The following is a 19,730-nucleotide window of genomic DNA, read 5'->3' as shown; positions in this document are numbered from 1 at the left end:
GGGGAAATGGTGTCAAAAAAATGCAATGGACTGAATGCAAACACATTGGATAAACTTTTTTTTCTGAATAGAATTTTATAATAAACTCTGAGTCAAATGGGTAATATTACATTCACAATACTTTCATTTTAATTTTCACTTAGTGTCATTCACAATATATTTTATAGATGTCTACAATATTTGAAATGTAAAAGATATAAAATGATTCCATGGAAAGTACAATACCTTACAGTGTACAAGTATGACTAGGTCATTGAATCAGTGTCTGTTGTGAGTCTCAAGTAAGTTGCCTGCAATGATATTTAAGGTCCAGCAGGTGTCAGTATGGAGCAAAACAGCAACACTGTGTCAACACAGTATCGATACAGTTTGGGGAATGTGCTGAAACGCTTCACGAGGCCTCATCTACCCATCACTACAAGACTCTAAACAGAGGTGCTGGAGGACTGGACATAAGAAACACACAACAAGTTGCAGGTACGACACAACAGAGAGCACAGGAAAACACAAGGCTTATATATACAGGGCAGTAATCAGGGAATGGGCAACAGGAGGGAGACACAGCTGGGAGAAATTAGGCTAATGAGACAGGGGAGAAGTAAAACTGAACACACTGACATGAGACATGAACTTTCAAAGTAAAACAAGAAATGAGAAACAATTCAGAAAGACGCGGACTGAGAAACATGGACTTTACACAGAGGGACACATGGGCAGAGAAGACTAAGCACAGAACTAAACCTACGAACTACTAAACATGAGGGCAAGAGAACAAAACCTAAACCAGAATGATAATAATACTCACAGGATAGCTAAAGAATCAGATAAAATAAATATAATGCACATAATCTAGAAAACACCAAAATACAAGAAACCAAAAAAGCTGGGTCAAAATGACCCAGAACCGTGACAGACGTAGACGTTTGAAGTAGTCTGGTTCACTGTGGCTAGTGTTCATGTGACACTTACACTGACTGCTCAGCAGTTTTTGCTGATACCCAGATATTTCTTAAGAGGGAAAGAAAAAAAAAAGGAAACAGTGTTTTTACCACAGACCTGATCAGCTGATCACGACTGCATCATGAACAAAATCTCGATTATTCTGATGTGTTTTCAGTTTAGTTGATAAGTGAATTTTAAGATCATTGCTTTCAGCAGAGTAACATGATTCAACTATGTCTGTGAAGGTTCTCAGTCATCCAGGTCATCGTAGTCAAAGGAGTCTGCAAAGAAAAGCGTCTGGACTTCTTTAAGTTGCTTGAAGACGTTTCACCTCTCATCCGAGAAGCTTCTTCAGTTCTAAGGTCAAATGGCCGAGAGTCCCAGATTTAAACCCAGTGGGAGTATCCCCCCAAGGAGGGACAAAGGACCCCCTGGTGATCCTCTAATCACATGCGCCAAGGTGTGAAAGCGGGTGTGGGACCTAATCAGCCAGGGTTTCGGGTGCGCCCATTGTGAAACCTGGCCCCACCTTGTCATGTGAATTCCTGAGGTCAGATGGCCCAGGATGTGAGTGGGCGTTAAGGCGTCTGGGGAGGGAACTCAAAACTGGATTATAGATGGCAGACAGTTGGTGTCGTAAACCACCGCCTCTGTTCAAAGATGGTCGCTCACAGTGGACATAGATGGCCTCTTTCACTCCTCTTTCAAACCATCTGTCCTCTCTGTCCAAAATGTGAACATTGGCATCCTCGAAAGAGTGACCTTTATCCTTAAGATGCAGATGGACTGCTGAGTCTTGTCCTGTGGAGGTGGCTCTTCTATGTTGTGCCATGCGCTTGTGAAGTGGCTGTTTGGTCTCTCCAATGTAGAGGTCTGGGCATTCCTATAATTCAACTATAACTCCAAGTGTCAACACGCAACGATGATTAAACAAGTGTCATGAGATAATAACAAAATGCAAAGATTGGTGACAGCACTTGGAACCATAAGGCAACAAAAAACTGAGAAATAAACTAGACCCTGCCTGTGAATCACTCTTTGCCTCTCTTCCTCCTTCCATCCCCTCATCTCATCTATCACTCTCCACTTGCTGTCCATCTGAGAACAAGGCACAACTTGCTATTGCAATAAACTATTATTTAATTATCCACACTTAATAACTCTTACACTTAATCTATAATAAAATGATGACAGAAAAATGTTATAGAAGCAAAACATTTCAGTTGTGCTTATTATTATTTTTATACTGGAATACATCTCCAACAACTGGTACATGTGTTAATGTTACCTGTGCTCTTTGTAATCCAGCTGCTGAGGGATCCACTGCCTTTAGTAGCCTCACACAGCTCCTACTGTTTCCTCCTCATGTCCTTACCAGCCATGTCTGGACAATGTTATATTATGAGTAATAATTCAAAAATCCATATACATAAAACACACACATGCATGCACACACAGTGACATTTTAGACCTTCTTCAGAATACTGTATATACTGTGGGCACAAGTTTCCATCATGGTGCTGATCCAGAATCCTTACATTATTATTTATTACTAGAGCTACAATAATAAAGCAATGAGGAGGGGGAAGTGATAAATATGAAATAATGTATTTATGATGATTCCATTTGTTTCACTATCCACTCTGTGCAGGGGGAAAGCTTATTACATGTTTAAACTGTAGAGATACAATAATTTTGCTGCTGTAAAATCCAAATTTTGTCTTATTTAAAATATAAATCTAATATAATCTGCTTCTTAATGTATGTTCTTTAAAATACAGCGTGTGTTTTTTAATATATTATAATTATAAGAATGCATTATTATGTGGACATGCATATTAGATCGTTTTAAGTGAAATATAAGCCCTCCAAAAAGGCAGGAAAAGCCCTGTAACTTACTTTAAAACTAAATGTGTTCCCTAAAACGGTGACAGAGCTACAGACCCATGACAGCCTTACCCAGTTAGCCAGCAGCTATGACCAGCACTACTTGTGCAGTTAATCAAATGACAGGTAATGTTTGTAGCGCTGTTACACACACAGCACGCTCATTTGTTTCAGTTCGACAGTTGCAACAAGACCAGGCACATGCAGAGAGAGGGGGCTAGAGGGGCTTGAGCAATACAGTGTACGTTGTACACCTACTTACTGGTTTTGTTGCATCAGTTTGTGTCTCTGAGTTAATTTGTGTTTCTCCTACAGCTCCGGACTGCAAAAAATGCGCGTGCTCTTTGTGAGCTCGTTCCCGGCTCGTAACCAGCGCGTTCTGCCGTCAAGGGCGATCATTGGCTAAATGTGATCATGTGACTGATGCAAGCCAGATCCTTTTATTTAGCAAAACTGTGATTAATAGTATATATTATTGTTGAGGGGCACTGACAGGACTCCACACACACACACACATAAAAAAAAAAAAAAATTAATTAATTTTTTTTAAGTTGCCTCAACAAAAGGGCACTCATCAGGAAAGGGGCGGGTGCTCAAGCCCCTCTAGCCCACCCCTCTGCACGTGCCTGGACTACAGACTGCAGTCAGCTGAGTTCTGTCGTCTTGCCCCTCCAAAGTGCATTATCCCAGCTATGGTGGCTGCAGGAGGACAAAAACGTCTGACTGGTTGATCCATCTGGAGTGTAGGCTGTCAGTCTGGTCTATTACCTGAAGCTCTACATCTATTTATTCTGGAGGAGGCTTAACAAGGTCATGAAAAGAATCTGAATAGAGCTTTGTGAGTGACTGAAAGCCATTTTGGACAGTTGTAAAACTGAACTAGTAAAATGCATGACTGTGGAAAAGCTTACTTATAACACTGAATAGAGTTCAGATGAAACAATATTTTAATCTCACTTCCACATGTCCTACGATCTTGGTTATATTTAAGATCTTTGGATATGGAGTTCAATAAAGAGCAAAGAGGCTGTAATGAACACCATATTTTAACCACACTTTTGGCAAACATGTATTTACCTATTTATTTATATGCCTGTCTTCTTCTCTTGTTTCCCTTTTATCCATCACATTATTTTTCTAATGTAAGTGGAGTCATAAAAACTTGTGGCAGATATGAGAAGACTCCTTGGGCATCATTTACTACTATGTGCAAAGACATGTTTTAATGTGTGCAACAAAAACAACAAACAAATAAATAAATAATAAATAAATTGTATTTATGTAGCACCTTTGTAGACAGAATCACAAAGTGTTTGACAGTAGAGTCCCCCGTGGCCAACTCCGTGATGCCCTCGGTTCCTTTAACAGTTTCCTCACCGACACTGTTAGTGACCTGGGTGTATTCTTGGATAGCTCTTTTAAGTTCGACAAACAAGTGTCTTCTGTTGTTAAATCTTGCTTCCATCAATTGCGTCTTATTAGCAAGGCCAGACATTATGTTCCACATAGTGACCTTGGAAAGCTTATCCACGCCTTTGTGACATCTAGGTTGGATTATTGCAACTCACTTTACTTCGGTCTTAACTCTACTCTCCTCCATAGACTTCAAATTGTTCAGAATGCAGCTGCTTGTCTCCTTACTGGTAGCGGGCGCCATGTCTCTATTACCCCTCTCCTTGCTGACCTGCATTGGCTTCCCGTTAAGTATCGCATTCAATTCAAAATCCTGCTGCTTACCTTCCGAATTATTAACAATATAGTGCCAAGCTACCTCGTTGAGCTACTTAGATTACCCACCCCTACTAGAGCACTAAGATCATCTTCCAAGTCACTCTTGGTACTCCCGAGATCCCGGCTGAAGGTGACCACCCGTTTGCTTATTCTTATCTTCAGCTTATTCTTAATTAATTTTAATCATTTTAATTTTTTTTTATGTTTTACACTTTACACGCTTTTATATGCAATTCTTTTGCTTTTGTGTTTTAATGCCATTCAACCGGCTAGCAAGTTTTGGTACCTTGCCATAGCCCTCGTCCCTCCCTGTTACTTCATCCTACTCTCTTGCATGTTAAGCACTTTGGTACACCACTGGTTTTTAAATGTGCTATATAAATAAAGTTTGTTGTTGTTGTTGTTCCTTGAGCCTGAGACCCGCACGTTAGTTTGTGTTTTTGACCGTCTAAATTTCAAATTTTTTCGAGAAAATATGCATTGACTTTTGATGCCATCTTTAAAACATAGTTGTGCAATACATTGTTTTAATCTTGTTTATCAGCCGCTGTGTGCATTTTGGTTTTCAGTGTGAATTTGTACAAACAGGAGTTACTTTTGTAAATGCAGGATCATTTTTTAATGGTGCTTTTTAGACACTGATCTGAAAGATAAATGTTTGTGTTAGAAGCAGCTTTGCTGGATTTGTTTTTAACTTGGTGAAACATAGTGTGACACTTTTTTCTTAATTCAGTATTTTTACAGGTTTTAACTGCTTGGTCTTTCTGGAAAATGTAAGGCAAGGCAAGGCAAGTTTATTTATATAGCACAATTCAACAACAAGGTGATTCAAAGTGCTTTACAGAGACATTAAAAACAAAAACAAATAAAAAGCATGATTTAAAATTGATTACAAAAAAACCAGTAGATAAAATCAGTAGTTAAAATGTAAGTTTTGAAATTTAAGCTTAAAAGTGTGGATTTGGTGCTTTATTCAAATGCAGCTGAGAACAGGTGAGTCTTCAACCTGGATTTAAATAAACTGAGTGTTTCAGCTGATCTGAGGCTTTCTGGGAGTTTGTTCCAGATATAAGGAGCATAAAAGCTGAATGCGGCTTCTCCGTGTCTGGTTCTGACTCTGGGAACTGATAAAAAACCGGATCCAGATGACCTGAGGGATCTGGAAGGTTCATACTGGGTCAGGAGGTCACTGATGTATTTTGGTCCTAAACCATTCAGAACCTTATAGACCAGCATCAGAACTTTAAAGTCTATCCTCTGATGGACAGGCAGCCAGTGTAAAGACCTCAGAGCTGGACTGATGTGGTCCACTTTTTTGGTCTTAGTGAGGACTCGAGCAGCAGAGTTCTGAATGAGCTGTAGTTGTCTGACTGATTTTTTAGGTAGACCTGTTTCAGTAATCAAGCCTTCTAAAGATGAAACTTCAGACCTAAACTTAGAAAAACACTTTTAAGACAATAACAAAATCAGCTTACTATCACCTCAAGAATATTTCAAGGATAAAAGATCTGATGTCTCAACAGGACCTGGAAAAACTAGTCCATGCATTCATCTTTAGAATCTTCTAAACTTCTAGTCTACGATGACCTGGATGACTGAGAACCTTCACAGACACTTCTTCAGTTCTGAACTGAAGAAGTTTCTCGGATGAGAGGTGAAACATCTTCAAGCAACTCAAGAAGTCCAGACGCTTTTCTTTCCAAGCTCCTTAGTCTACGATGACCTGGATGACTGAGAACCTTCACAGACACTGAGTACTATTGGATCTCCACTTATTCAGACATGATGGAAACATCCCATTAAGAAAGAGAAATCAAACATTTGGATTCATTTTAATGAGCTCAGACTTGTTGAAAACGCAGAGGAGCTGGTTGTGAACTGAGCTTCAGAGAAACACAACATACTGATATTCACTGTGAAGCTTTGAGTGGAAAAAAACAGAAAAACAACATGTGGATCCTGGAATAATGGGAGCTTCCATCTTTAAAGGACTGAAGAGGAAGAAGTTTACAAGGAATCATTTAGAAGAGTTTCAAACATCAACTGAATCCATGAATCTGAAAAAGTGTTTCTGAATGAAAGAGACAGACATGTACAAACTGAACTATCTGTTCAACGGTCAGAGTGTTTCTCTAACAGGAGACACTCTTTACACTCCACTCAGCACAGGGACACTGACGAACCAGGCCAAATATTAAATCCAGGATAAAGAGTTTGAGTGAATGTGGTGTTGAAGGTGTGGAGGTGGATCAGAGTGTCAGAGGAGACTCTGTAGAAGGACAGAGTGCCAGCAGGACGGTCCACATACACTGCTACTCTGTTAGAGACAGAGGAGGAGGAGATAGATGTTTGTCTATTATTGTGCCAGACAGAGTAACCTAATCCATCAGAGCAGTTCAGACTCCAGGAATGATCATTCCGTCCAAACAAACAGTCATTAGTGCGTTCTTTCCTTCTGATTCTTCTGTAACTCACTGATATCTCAACTCTTCCTCTCCACTCGACCTCCCAGTAACAGCGACCAGTCAGACCATTTCTACACAGCAGCTGAGGATAAACATCAAATGTCTCTGGATGATCAGGATATGACTGAACCTCCTTCACACATGTCACCTTCCTGTTGTTGTCGGATAGTTTGAGGTTTCTGTGTACTGTGTTTGTGTCGATTGTGAGTTGACAGGAATCTGATGGAGAGAACAAACACACAAACACTGCTTAGAGAGATTGGAGTCAGAGGACAGGTGCAATGGCAGGCTAAACGAGAATTTACTAATACGGCTGAGAGGACCAGTAACTGGTTGTGGCTAAAGAGGGCTCACATCACTTGGGCAGCTAAGGCAGTCAGCTAACCGCGAGACACACAGCCAGGATTGATCAGCAGAGGGCGTCAAAAGGATAGAAAACCCAACAGTAGAAATTTTACTGTGATAAACCCTGGTTGACTGATACAGCTGTGTGGCGTGACGTGGTCTGTGTTGCCGCTACGAGGAAGGCGGACACACCTACACCTACACGGTATCCGCAATCATGCCCTGCCAGCTTTAAAATCTGTACTGGACTCTTCTCCCCTTTGCTCTTTTTCCCTTTTCTGGAATGCAGCGGGGATGTAGAGCGTACAGCCCGATCCGGTGGAGAGAGGTGGGATGCCAGATTGGGTGCTCCCCTTCCAGCCCTCCTCTCTCCTATCTTGTCTCTTTTGTCTTACTTCTCGCTATCATCTTTTCTATCCCTTTAAAGAACTGAGGTTCTTTAAGTAATAAAGAGGTAAGTATTTCATGGCGTCTTGTAGTGAATTGACAGGAGGAAATGAATTGGAATACAACTAAACAGAAAAAAGTAGAAGAGAAATAACAATTTAACATAAACCAGTGACACACTCCGAGGCCTGATCAACGCTGGAAAGGTTACATCAGATCTCTAATCCCTAAACCTAACCAAGGAAGGTAAAAAAAAAAGAAAAACTAATAAAAATAGCCTTTGATGAAAGATGGGAACACCCTGGAAGTTGAGGCACACAACGGTGTGTCCTTCTGGTAAAGTTTCTGGGCTGCCTTTCCTCAAGGCAGCCATCCCTCAAGACTTTCTCCATTTGAAGCAATGTATTATCAGGGATTGTAACATCTAGTCCTTTTATTGAATCAGCTGCAGTTATTGATCCACCTGTTCATTGACTGACACTTTGATGATGACTCCTGACATCAGAGATGTGAATGAGTGATGTGACAGTTTGAAGATGGTTGAATGTGTGCTGCTTTGATTTCATGAATCACATTAAAAACACACTTACACTTCCTCAAACCTGGTCTCAACCATCGGACTCCAGCAGGCTCCACCCTGAAAAGAGTAGGGGGGTCAGACCAGCACAGTCTCTTTCAGCATGCACACATGGACATTACATGGCTCTCATACACAGACTGTTAGACACTGATAAACGTACAGTCCAACATTTTCCCAAATACACTTCAATCCATACATGGATCAAACTGCTGTTGATTTGGACTGATCCTGGATCTGTCAGTACACCACTGCATTGAATGAAAAATAACTGATTCACAGTATGGTACGAGTCAAAGAGTAGATGTGTTTCTGCACTGGTATGTTGTGCACACTGAGGAAAATGGCAAACTAAACATTAAAGTTTACCAGAAGCCCAGATCAGCTCCTACACTTTGACTCCCACCATTCTCTTCAATACAATCTTGGGGTGATCAGGACCCTGCAACACTGTGAAGAAAAAGTTCCCTCTAAGGCAAAAAGGAAAAGAAAGGGCCACACACGTAAAGAAAGCTCTCAAAACATGTGGTCTAAGGAGCTTGGAAAGAACTGATCTGGGTGACTGAGAACCTTCATGGACTTAAAAAATGTAGTTATCCCACTTGGGCTTTCATCAAATTGGCAAAAAATGTAAAATGTAGCAGGTTTATCTGCTCAGGAGAGTCTTCTCCAAGGACCACATCCCAGTACACTTCGGTCCCAATCATACACTCAAACAAAAACTGGTTCATCCCAAGGATAAAACTCCCAAACACAAACTAAACAATGTAGTGTATGCTGTGCAGTGCAGTGAGGAGGTATTAGATCTCTACATAGGAGAAACGAAACATGCACTCCATAAACACATGGCACAACATCGAAGAGCCAACTCAACAGGAAAGACTCAGATATACATCTCCATCTAAAAGACAAACGTCAGTCTTTCGGTTTGCATTTTGGTTTGAAAATGGAGTGAAAGAACCCATCTATGTCCACTGTGAATGACCATTTTTGAACGGAGGTGGTGGTTACGATACCAACTCTCTGACACCTACAATGCAATTTTAAGATATAAGATGGCCCCAAATTATAAATTTGAGCAAAAGACCAAGATTATGTAAAATATCCATTAACAATATCCATTGTAAAGCTGAACCTAAACAATAATGTATTAACATAATAATATATCAATCCGGATCCTCAATAGTGCCTAAATTTTTGTTTGATAGGTAACCCTTGATAATCAGCCAAATGCTGTGTTTAATGGTTAATTTTTATTCCTGGAGACAGTGGTATTCCAGAACACTGTTAAGTGGTGTCCTGGGATCAAAAATGGTCCCTAGGTGAATGGCAAACAAGCATATGGGAATCCCAAGGACACCACAAGGGTCACTGTGCATAGTTGGAGTTATATCAGTATGATAGTAAATTCAGCCATACTTGAGTAGTAGATATTTTCAGTGATAACTATGATGTGCATGAAAAGAATGAGAAATACTAAATTAATTATTGTGAAAAAAATATGTATTATTATTATTATTGTAAAAATATATGTTAAACAACATATTTTCAAAACAAGTAAATCAAAAACAGATGCATTTAATAAATCAAAACTCTGCTCATGGGCACAGCTCAATGTCCTAATAGCGTGCAAACAATCTCCTCATTACCTCTAATTCTTGCTGGTCATTTTTAAAAGAAAAATAATCTTGATCTGACCTGATAATTGTCGAGTTTGGAGTGTTGAGCATCTTCAACCCTGAATCCCGCAGGTTGTTGTTACTCAGGTCAAGTTCTCTCAGACTAGATGATTGGGAACTGAGGACTAAGGACAGAGCTTCACAACTTGTCTCTGAGAGGTTACAGCCACTTAGCCTATAAAATTATAAACAGAAAGAAAAATAACATTGGTCTTAAAGTGTATTCATCACTCGTGGAGGAGTTATTACTTTTGGCAATGCAATGTTGTTCCTGTTCTTGCATGAATGTGACTTGATTGATTAACCAAGTGAGCCATGTTAGAAATTTAAAGTTTTTACTAATAACACAAAGATACAACAGTACATGGATAAAGTTCAGCTTCTTAGTGATTTTTTTCTCAATCACTGACAAAAAACTTAAATATAACTTGATCAGACCTTAGTTTCTCTAGTTTACAGTGCTGACTTGCTATTCCAGCACACAGAAGCTTCACTCCTGCATCCTGTAGGTCATTGTTACTCAGGTCCAGCTCTCTCAGATTAGAGGACTGGGAGCTCATAACTGATGACAGATCTTCACAGCTTGTCTCTGTCAGGCTACAGTCAGTTAGTCTGAAAAATAATGAACAGAAAGACAAAAAACACATTTATTAAAGTGTATTCATGGTACAGTGGGGAGTTATTGTATTTGGCAATATGTATTGTTATCCGGTTTTTACAGGAATTTTGAGTTGAATATTTAACTATGTTAGCCACATTAGAAATGTCTCATATTTACTAATGACACAAAGATACAACAGCAAATGGATACATTTCAGCTTGTTGGTAATTTTTTCTCAAACACTGCAAAAGAAATATAAACATCACTTGATCAGACCTTAGTTTCTCCAGTTTACAGTGCTGACTTGCTATTCCAGCACACAAAAGCTTCACTCCTGAATCCTGTAGGTCATTGTTACTCATGTCCAGCTCTCTCAGACTAGAGGACTGGGAGCTCACAACTGTTGACATATCTTCACAGCTAGTCTCTGTTAGGCTACAGCCAGTTAGTCTGAAAAATATTGAAAACAAAGGCAACACATTTATTAAAGTGTATTCATGATACAGTGAGGAGGTGCTAGATTTGGCAATATGTAATGTTATCCCGTTCTTGTGTGAATTCTGGCTGGAATATTTAACCATGTTAGCCACATTAGAAATGTCAAATTTTTACTAATAACACAAAGATACAACAATACACACATAAAGATCTGCTTCTTAGTAACTTGTATTTTTCTCAATCATTGACAAAAAGTTTAAATATATCTTGAACTAACCTTAGAGTTTCTAGTTTGCAGTGTTGACTTTCTACTCCAACACACAGAAGTTTCGCTCCTGAATCCTGTAGGTCGTTATTACTCAAGTCCAGCTCTCTCAGACTGGAGGACGGAGAGTTCATAACAGATGACAGATGTTCACAGCTTTTCTCTGTCAGGCTACAGTCAGTTAGTCTGAAAAATTTTGAACACAAAGACAAATAACCCAGTTATTAAAGTGTATTTATGGTACAGCAAGTAGTAACTAGATTTGGCAATATGTAATGGTTTTTTTTTTTCCTGTGTTCCTTCATGAATTCTGACATGAGTGTTAAACTAAATTAGCCAAGTAAGAAATTTCACATTTTTACTAAGAACACAACAATAAAACAACAGAAAGATGAACATCAGTTTCTTTGTATTTTTTTGCACCATCTTTAACAACAAAAATGTAAAAATCACTTGAACTGACCTTAGAGTTTCTAGTTTGCAGTGTTGACTTCCTATCCCAACGCACAGAAGCTTCACTCCTGAATCCTGTAGGTTATTGTTACTCAGGTCCAGCTCTTTCAGACTAGAGGACTGAGAGCTAACAACTGAGGACAGGGTTTCAAGGCTTCTCTCTGAGAGGTTACAGCCACTCAGTCTGATAAGACAATAAGAGCAACCAAGAAAATTATTTGTATTATTTAATATATAATTTAGATACATTGTTATTTATTTTTCAGAGAAATATCAGACAGTTCATTTATAGAGCTCATGTTGGAGGGGGTGTGGGGGGGGGGGGGGGGGGGGTAGCTAAATCATTCTTCATCAATCTCTTATTTATGTGTATAGCAAGTATAGTAAGCCACACCAGGCTACACAGTGAAAACCAAATAAACACAAGAAACACAAGTTTGCATCACACACTTTGCTGTGGCATGCTGGTCAACTGACAAAACACAAAGTGCAAAGCATCAAGAAATAACTGGGCTTATTCAGCCCTCCAGTAGCAGAGGCGGGAGGGAGAACATCTGATTTAACAGGATGTACTACCATGTATATTATTTAAATAAATATAGGTTGGTGATATCCACAGAAACGTCACAATTTCAGTTTTGAAGTTCAGATTCTTAAAGAAAATCTAAACAACAAACTATTAAAAGAACAAATGACTAAAGAGCAGGTAAACTGATTTTGAATAAAGATCTAAAAACAAAAATCCTGTGGTTCTGTTAATTTTTTTTTTCAAAAATTACTGTCTACAAAAAAAAAAACAACTCAATTTCTGTCTTTGAATACTAAAGAAATTTCATCTTTGATAGATTATGACAAATTGCAAAAATAATTTGCTGTCTCAAATCAACAGTCTGTAAAGTTCTGTTTCGCTTCAGCAGTATTGACCTTTGCACAGGTAATGTCCATTTGTTGATTCATTGTTTTCTTCATTTTTTTTTTATCTACTAAAGCAAAGAAAAACTTCATATTTTTTTTTCCTATGGTCAGTTATTTGATACAGTTGCATCTGCTCTGATGTTTGCACTTCTGATGAGCTGTCACAATGTTAGCTTCATTTTGATACCAAGATGGTTTACACAGAGATTGTAATTGCAGAAAAAAAATGTCAATTTGATTTGGCCATGTCAACTTTAAGCTGTAACCTAAAAAACCCAAAGGGCTTAACATGTTATTACCACAGGGGAACCAGGTGCCTATGGCGGTCAGTAGGTGAGTAGGCAACAGGTAGGTGGTAGTTAGTCCCCCCCATACTTTCCTCCTGATCCCTAATTGCTTCCTTCCTCCCACTCCATAACACAGAGGGTCATTGGTGCTATGTTCCCCCATTTTAAATGCACTTTACACTCATGACAACCAGACATGAGTAGGCGGAATGAGGCATGGGGTCTGTTCACACCTCCGTTCTCTGTACACTATCGGGGGCTGGAGGCTAGAAGCAGGAGCTGGCCGTCCAGTTGGGGGTCTGGGTTGGTGGCTGCTGCTGCAAGCACTGGTGCAACCTTCTTATCTGTACCCCAGAGTAAATGCAGTTCAATTCAACTTTATTTATACAACACCAAATCACAACAACAGCTGCCTCAAGGTGGTTTATATAATAAGGTAGACCCTACAATAACACCAGTTCTTCTGCTCCTATTTCAGCATAACTAAGGGTGGATTCAGCATCATCTAATTCATCATTAACTATATTTTCTGGCAAAAAGGAAAGCTTTTAGGCTAATCTTAAGTGTTGTAAAAACTACTTTTTCTTATTTTCTTGTCCATTCTCCTTGACCGTTGTGATAGTAAGTTGAAAAAAATAATAATCTTCTAATAAAACATAACTATCAAGTCAAATTACAGCAAAAGCCAAAAGGGTCCACTTGGGGAAAAGTGGACTATTGATGGCTTCAGAGAACAATTTCAATAGCTACATGGACAAACAGGACAGGAACAAAACATAAAAAATTAAAATAAACAAAACACGCATGATCAAACACATTAGTTCATCATTTAACAAGGCTATTAACCGCAATTAATATGAATGCTACTGTGACATACAACTTACAGAGCTTTGTTGGAGGCTTTGACCACTGGCAGCAGCCTTAGAAGAGCCTCCTCTGAAGCAGAGTATTTCTTCAGGTCAAACACATCCAGATCTTTTTCTGATGACAGTAAGATGAAGACCAGAGCTGACCACTGAGCAGGAGACAGTTTATCTGTGGAGAGACTTCCTGATCTCAGGGACTGTTGGATCTCCTCCACTAGAGAACGATCATTCAGTTCATTCAGACAGTGGAACAGATTGATGCTTTTCTCTGCAGACAGATTCTCACTGAGCTTCTCCTTGATGTACTGGACTGTTTCCTGATTGGTCTGTGAGCTACTTCCTGTCTGTGTCAGCAGGCCTTGTAGGAGATTCCGATTGGTCTGCAGTGAAAGACCCAGGAGGAAGCGGAGGAACAAGTCCAGGTGTCCATTTGGACTCTGCAAGGCCTTGTTCACAGCACTCTGGTATAAGTGTGTTTCCCCAGATTCTCTTGTTTCTGACTTCTGGAAGGTTGTTTTTTGTTCTTCCAGCAGATTGAGTCCAGAGTTGATGAAGGTCAGATGGACATGAAGAGCAGCCAGAAACTCCTGAACACTCAGATGGATGAAGCAGAACACCTTGTCCTGGTACAGTCCTCTCTCCTCTTTAAAGATCTGTGTGAACACTCCTGAGTACACTGAGGCTGCTCTGATATCGATGCCACACTCTGTCAGGTCTGATTCATAGAAGATCAGGTTTCCTTTCTGCAGCTGATCAAAAGCCAGTTTTCCCAGAGACTCAATCATTTTCCTGCTCTCTGGACTCCAGTGTGGATCTGTTTCAGCTCCACCATCATATTTGACCTTCTTCACTTTGGCCTGAACCACCAGGAAGTGGATGTACATCTCAGTCAGGGTCTTGGGCAGCTGTCCTCCCTCTCTGGTTTCCAGCACATCCTCCAGAACTGTAGCAGTGATCCAGCAGAAGACTGGGATGTGGCACCTGATGTGGAGGCTTCGAGCTTTCTTGATGTGAGAGATGATGCTGCTGGCCTGCTCCTCATCCATGAATCTCTTCCTGAAGTACTCCTCCTTCTGTGGGTCAGTGAACCCTCTGACCTCTATCACCATGTCAACACAGTCAGGAGGGATCTGATTGGCTGCTGCAGGTCGTGTGGTTATCCAGAGGCGAGCAGAGGGAAACAGTTTTCCCCTGATGAGGTTTATCAGCAGCACATCCACTGAGGTGGACTTTCTAGGGTCAGTTAGGATTGTAGTTTTGTGGAAGTCCAGAGGAAGTCGACACTCATCCAGACCATCAAAGATGAACACAACCTGGAAGTCTTCAAAGCTGCAGATTCCTGCTTCTTTGGTTTCAGTAAAGAAGTGATGAACAAGTTCCACCAAGCTGAACTTTTCCTCTTTCAGCACATTCAGCTCTCTGAAAGTGAATGGAAATATGAACTGGATGTCCTGGTTGGCTTTGTCTTCAGCCCAGTCCAGGGTGTATTTCTGTGTTAAGACTGTTTTCCCAATGCCAGCCACTCCCTTTGTCAGCACTGTTCTGATTGGTTCATCTCTTCCAGGTGAGGCTTTAAAGATGTCTTCTTGTCTGATTGTTGTTTCTGGTCTGTCTGGTTTCCTGGATGCTGTTTCAATCTGTCTGACCTCATGTTCATCATTGACCTCTGCAGTCCCTCCCTCTGTGATGTAGAGCTCTGTGTAGATCTGATTCAGAAGGGTTGGGTTTCCTGCTTTAGCGATGCCCTCAAACACACACTGGAACTTCTTCTTCAGAGCAGACTTAAGGTTATGCTGACAAATGGCATCAAGGTGCTCTGAAAGAGAAGAAATATGTGGAATATCATTTGAAAGTGGAAATAAACCGTTAATTCCAAAAAGAATGAATCTTTAAAACATTCATGCTCCATCTCTTCAGACATCAGTAAATGTTTCATTTATCCAGCAGCTTAAATCTTTAGATAAATCCTATGGAATTAAAGAAATTATTTTATAGCTACAATATATCCTGCAGCATTAACATTGCATTAACAATATAATCTACAGCATTGATATTACATTAAGATGGTTAATAAACCTGCTGGCCTCACATTAACCTTTTATTACAGGTGCAGCCATAATCATTGTATACACATTGCATTTTGTGCTTATTAAAGAGTTGAAGCTCAATCAATTAATTAAAGGTCATAAGCCTCGTTTGGCGCAATGTCCGGACGATCTATTGTGTAAGTGACTTGGAGCTATAGAAGGTTAAAACGGCATACACGCTTACAGAACACATATAGTACATATAATCTAGAAACAGGCCTGAGCAAAGGCCTGAATATATTCAGCAACCTGTTGCGTTTGAGTTTGCTTAGTAACAGGTGACAGAAGATGTGCCAAAAAGAAGACAAGTCCATGGGGACCTCAAGGGCCTGAAATCATCGCCATATTTAGAAGAAGACGCTAGAAAGGGGATGCATTTAGCTCTTAAAACTGATAATTGTCTGTAAAAGATGCAAATAATGTTCTTAAGATGCAAATAATGTTCTTCTAACGCGTGAAGGGGTGTCAAACCCTGACATTATAAAGAGAATTGCTTGTGTATTTTTGGGTGGAGATCTATGCTGATTGTGTTGCAGTATTCATCTCCCCGCGCGTGTGTTCAATAAAATCATTGTTTGACCAAACTCTTCTGGACCATTGTTGCTTTGTTTTCCTCCTCAATATTGTTGAATTCAGAACAATCCTCTTACTGCTCTGCAGACGGTCAGCCAGCTCCTCCTGCTTCATTCTCCTCAGGAAGTCCACTGTGATCTTCACAAATGCCTCTCTGCTGCTGCTCCTCTGACTCTCTAAGCATTCTGGGTAATCTGGACTCAGAACCTTCTGGATCTTCTTCAACTCATTCTTCACAAAAGTGATGATGTTGTCCTCCAGCAGCTGGAACAGAATATTTATGAATGAGCCAATCAGACTGAAATCATGGAGCCAAACATCAGATCCATGTTGGACACACTGACAATCCACTGGTCTACAAAGAGCAGCATGGAGATGACTGTGAACAGAATAGATGTAACAGTAGTTGTTGTACATGTACAGACCATAAATATGGAGTCCAGCTGTGTTTGATGCTGCTGGGCAGACTGACCACTGGGAACCTCTGACCTCTGCTGGTCCACTCTGTGGAGGAAACATGAAGAATTAGATCAACACAGGATAAAGATCCAGGAGTCTCTGCTCAAATAACTTCATCTGAATCAAGTTTGTCAAGTTTTAAACTCTCAGATTGTGAACATATCAGTAATTTTCAGTCTGTTTTCATGGACGTCCTTTCAGTGGTGATGTCAGGGAGGATTTTGAAGAAGCTCATTAAACTGAACCATCAGCAGATCACTGCTCCAACACCAGAACATGATCCGAGGTCTCTCCACCACCAGAACACCAGCTTTACTAACGTGGTAGATCAGTGTAGTACAGATCAATAACTGATGAGTCATTTGATCAAAATCACTGAGTGCTTCACATCTGACCCTCTGATGTTTCTGTAGACATTTTGCATATTTAATGAATGTCTGACAGTTTTACATTCATTCTATGAATACAGTGGAAATGTTGTGTTATAGTCTCCATGTTTTTCCAGCATCATAAATTCTTAAGTTCAGAAAATTAGATTCTTTTTTCACAGCTGAAAAACAACAACATTTATTCTCTATTGAAATCTGCATCGTCCACTCCAAAGGTCACAATCTGAAGGTAACATCTGGTTTGTTCCCTGTGATTAAATCTGAGCATCAGTATGGTGGGATTTATCCACTACATCCACACCACTGTGGTTCAGTGTTGTCCTGATGGAGTAACAGCAGCCAGTATGATCCAGGCTTTAGCTGCTGGGTCTCTGTGTGACCTCTCAGACTGTTTAACAGATCAGACACAAAGAGAATCAGAGCAGCTCTTTAAAGACAAACATGAACCCACTCAGGTCACACTTTCCCCACAGATATGAGCATCACTGTCCTCAAACAGCAAATGACCAAGTCTAACATTTGGATCTTTTCTCTTTCATTGTTTTCTTTTTAATGAATCTTTGTAACAATCTGAGGATGTTTCAGGTCAGATTTATCCAGGAAACACAAACATGTAAAGGAGTCATCACAGCTCTCTGACCTCGTTGGTCCAGGTTCACCACTGAACTCTGGAGGTTGAGGTTTGGACCGGTCACTCCTCACAGACGGACAGCTGGACCCTGCAGACTGTGACCTCTGACCTCTGCAGACACAAACATGATTGAAGCAGCTGTGATCACACAGACTGCAGATAATGCAGCTGTTTCCTGTCAGTAACAGTCCTCTTAGATTAGAGTTCAGCTTTTTATAGGAAAACTGGACAAAACTGATTTTTGTTACAAATTCATTTTCATTTCCTCTCAGCTCACAAACACAGAAAATCAACCAGAATCAACACTAATTATAATGTCAGTGCAGAATTAATTCTGTTAACTCAGTGAGTTCAGTTCTTGTGTGTCTTCTTCTTCATAGCGCTTGTTAAAAATAACACAGCATCCACTTACATCCAGCTACATCCAGCTACTGCTCCAAACATTTTATTATCATCATTGTTCAACACCATAGTTTTTATGTGCTCCCGTGTTGGTATTCATGAACTTTCTTAAATACAGTGCCCCCTGCTGGTAAACCTTATCGTTACATCAACATCTACATTTCAACACAGCTCTCTGACCTCGTTGGTCCAGGTTCACCACTGAACTGTGGAGGTTGACCTTTGGACACATCACTCCTCACAGACGGACAGCTGGATCCTGCAGTCTCTGCTCTGTCCTCCTCTTCCTCCATCATCATCATCTTCAGTCAGTCAGAGAGGTAAACCACAAACACTTGAGTTGACATTAACAGGAATAACTGAGTTACAGTTGCTGACCTCTGACCTGTCATGTAACCTAGAAAACAGGTCAACCTGTCTGTAGGTTTCCAGTCATCCAGGTCATGTGATCTAAGGAGCTTGGAAAGAAAAGAGACTTTAAGTTTCTTGAAGACGTTTAATCTGAGAAGATTCTTCAGTTCTAAAGAAGAGTCCCAAATATTTAAACCTGAGAGGTAAAGAAAGAGGGTCGCTGACCCACCACTGATCATATGATCAGGCACATGATCAATGGTGGGTTTTATTGATTCTCAGTAGGTCTGCTTTGACAGTCACCACCATCACTGAGCAGCATATCAAAGACATTTGTGCACATTAACTGCATGTTGTGGGTCAAATGTTTGTGCATGTTGGATGTATTTTCTCTTTGTTGTGATCAGTTTTGGTCATTACTCAAAAAAGTTATTATTACACAAATACCTTATTATACTGCTGTTACTTTGATGTTACTGTGTAAAATGAGCTGAAACACTGTCTCATAATCACTGTTCAAGTTCAGCAGCATCAGCTCACTTTATCACGGTGCTGGTGTGGGGTCAGCGTTTACTCAGCTTTAACGTCACTCTGGGCTCTTGGCTAGCTTAGGGTTAGCTTAGCGTTAGCATGCTGTCTGGCTAGCTTAGCTTTAGAGCTCTGCAGGTGTCTCATGTGTAAATATTAATCACAGTAGCTGTGTCCAAATTCATGGTCTGCATCCTCCTGAGGACGCATTTGTAGACCGATTACGTCACAGCGACGTGCCGAAGGCTGTCCAAATTCGTAGACTCCTCCAAATGCAGCCGACAAATGTGTCCTCCTTATCCCCGAATTTGAAGGATGGGTCGGGTGTGTCCTTCGTGGCCCACCATATCCCAGAATTCATAGCGCGGCCAAGCCAAAATCCAGTTTCTGGCAATGGCGGCCACTACTAAGTTTTAAAATTACTCTTATTAATCTTTCTGGGTCACAAAATAAACTTTGAACATAATTTCAG

General features: G+C 40.2%; 1 protein-coding gene across 1 annotated transcript; it reads right to left on the bottom strand.

The window, feature by feature from the left end:
• Positions 1 to 6,674: 6,674 nt before the first annotated feature.
• On the bottom strand, positions 6,675 to 17,319 carry LOC109199389 (NLR family CARD domain-containing protein 3-like). The gene is made up of 8 exons (XM_025905282.1): positions 17,203 to 17,319; positions 16,924 to 16,989; positions 16,576 to 16,762; positions 13,857 to 15,654; positions 11,781 to 11,954; positions 10,033 to 10,188; positions 8,348 to 8,394; positions 6,675 to 7,244 (listed from the first exon to the last, which is right to left on the bottom strand). The coding sequence occupies exons 1-8, from the start codon at positions 17,317 to 17,319 to the stop codon at positions 6,721 to 6,723; spliced, it is 3,069 nt and encodes a 1,022-aa protein (XP_025761067.1). The 3' UTR covers positions 6,675 to 6,720.
• Positions 17,320 to 19,730: the final 2,411 nt, after the last annotated feature.

Source organism: Oreochromis niloticus, linkage group LG3 (genome assembly GCF_001858045.2).
Source record: "Oreochromis niloticus isolate F11D_XX linkage group LG3, O_niloticus_UMD_NMBU, whole genome shotgun sequence".
Lineage (NCBI taxonomy): Eukaryota > Metazoa > Chordata > Actinopteri > Cichliformes > Cichlidae > Oreochromis > Oreochromis niloticus.
Note: the sequence above shows the minus strand (reverse complement) of the source record. Positions and strands in the feature narration are given on the sequence as shown.

Bases quoted from the DNA above. Each gene is read 5' to 3' on its own strand.
- LOC109199389 (XM_025905282.1), bottom strand. From the start codon at position 17,319: ATGACTCATCAGTTATTGATCTGTACTACACTGATCTACCACGTTAGT. The intron at 15,655-16,575 runs GTAAGAGGATTG...CTTCTCTTTCAG, and splicing joins GGCTGACCGTCTGCAGAGCA to AGCACCTTGATGCCATTTGT. The intron at 11,955-13,856 runs GTAAGTTGTATG...TTGTCTTATCAG, and splicing joins AAAGCCTCCAACAAAGCTCT to ACTGAGTGGCTGTAACCTCT.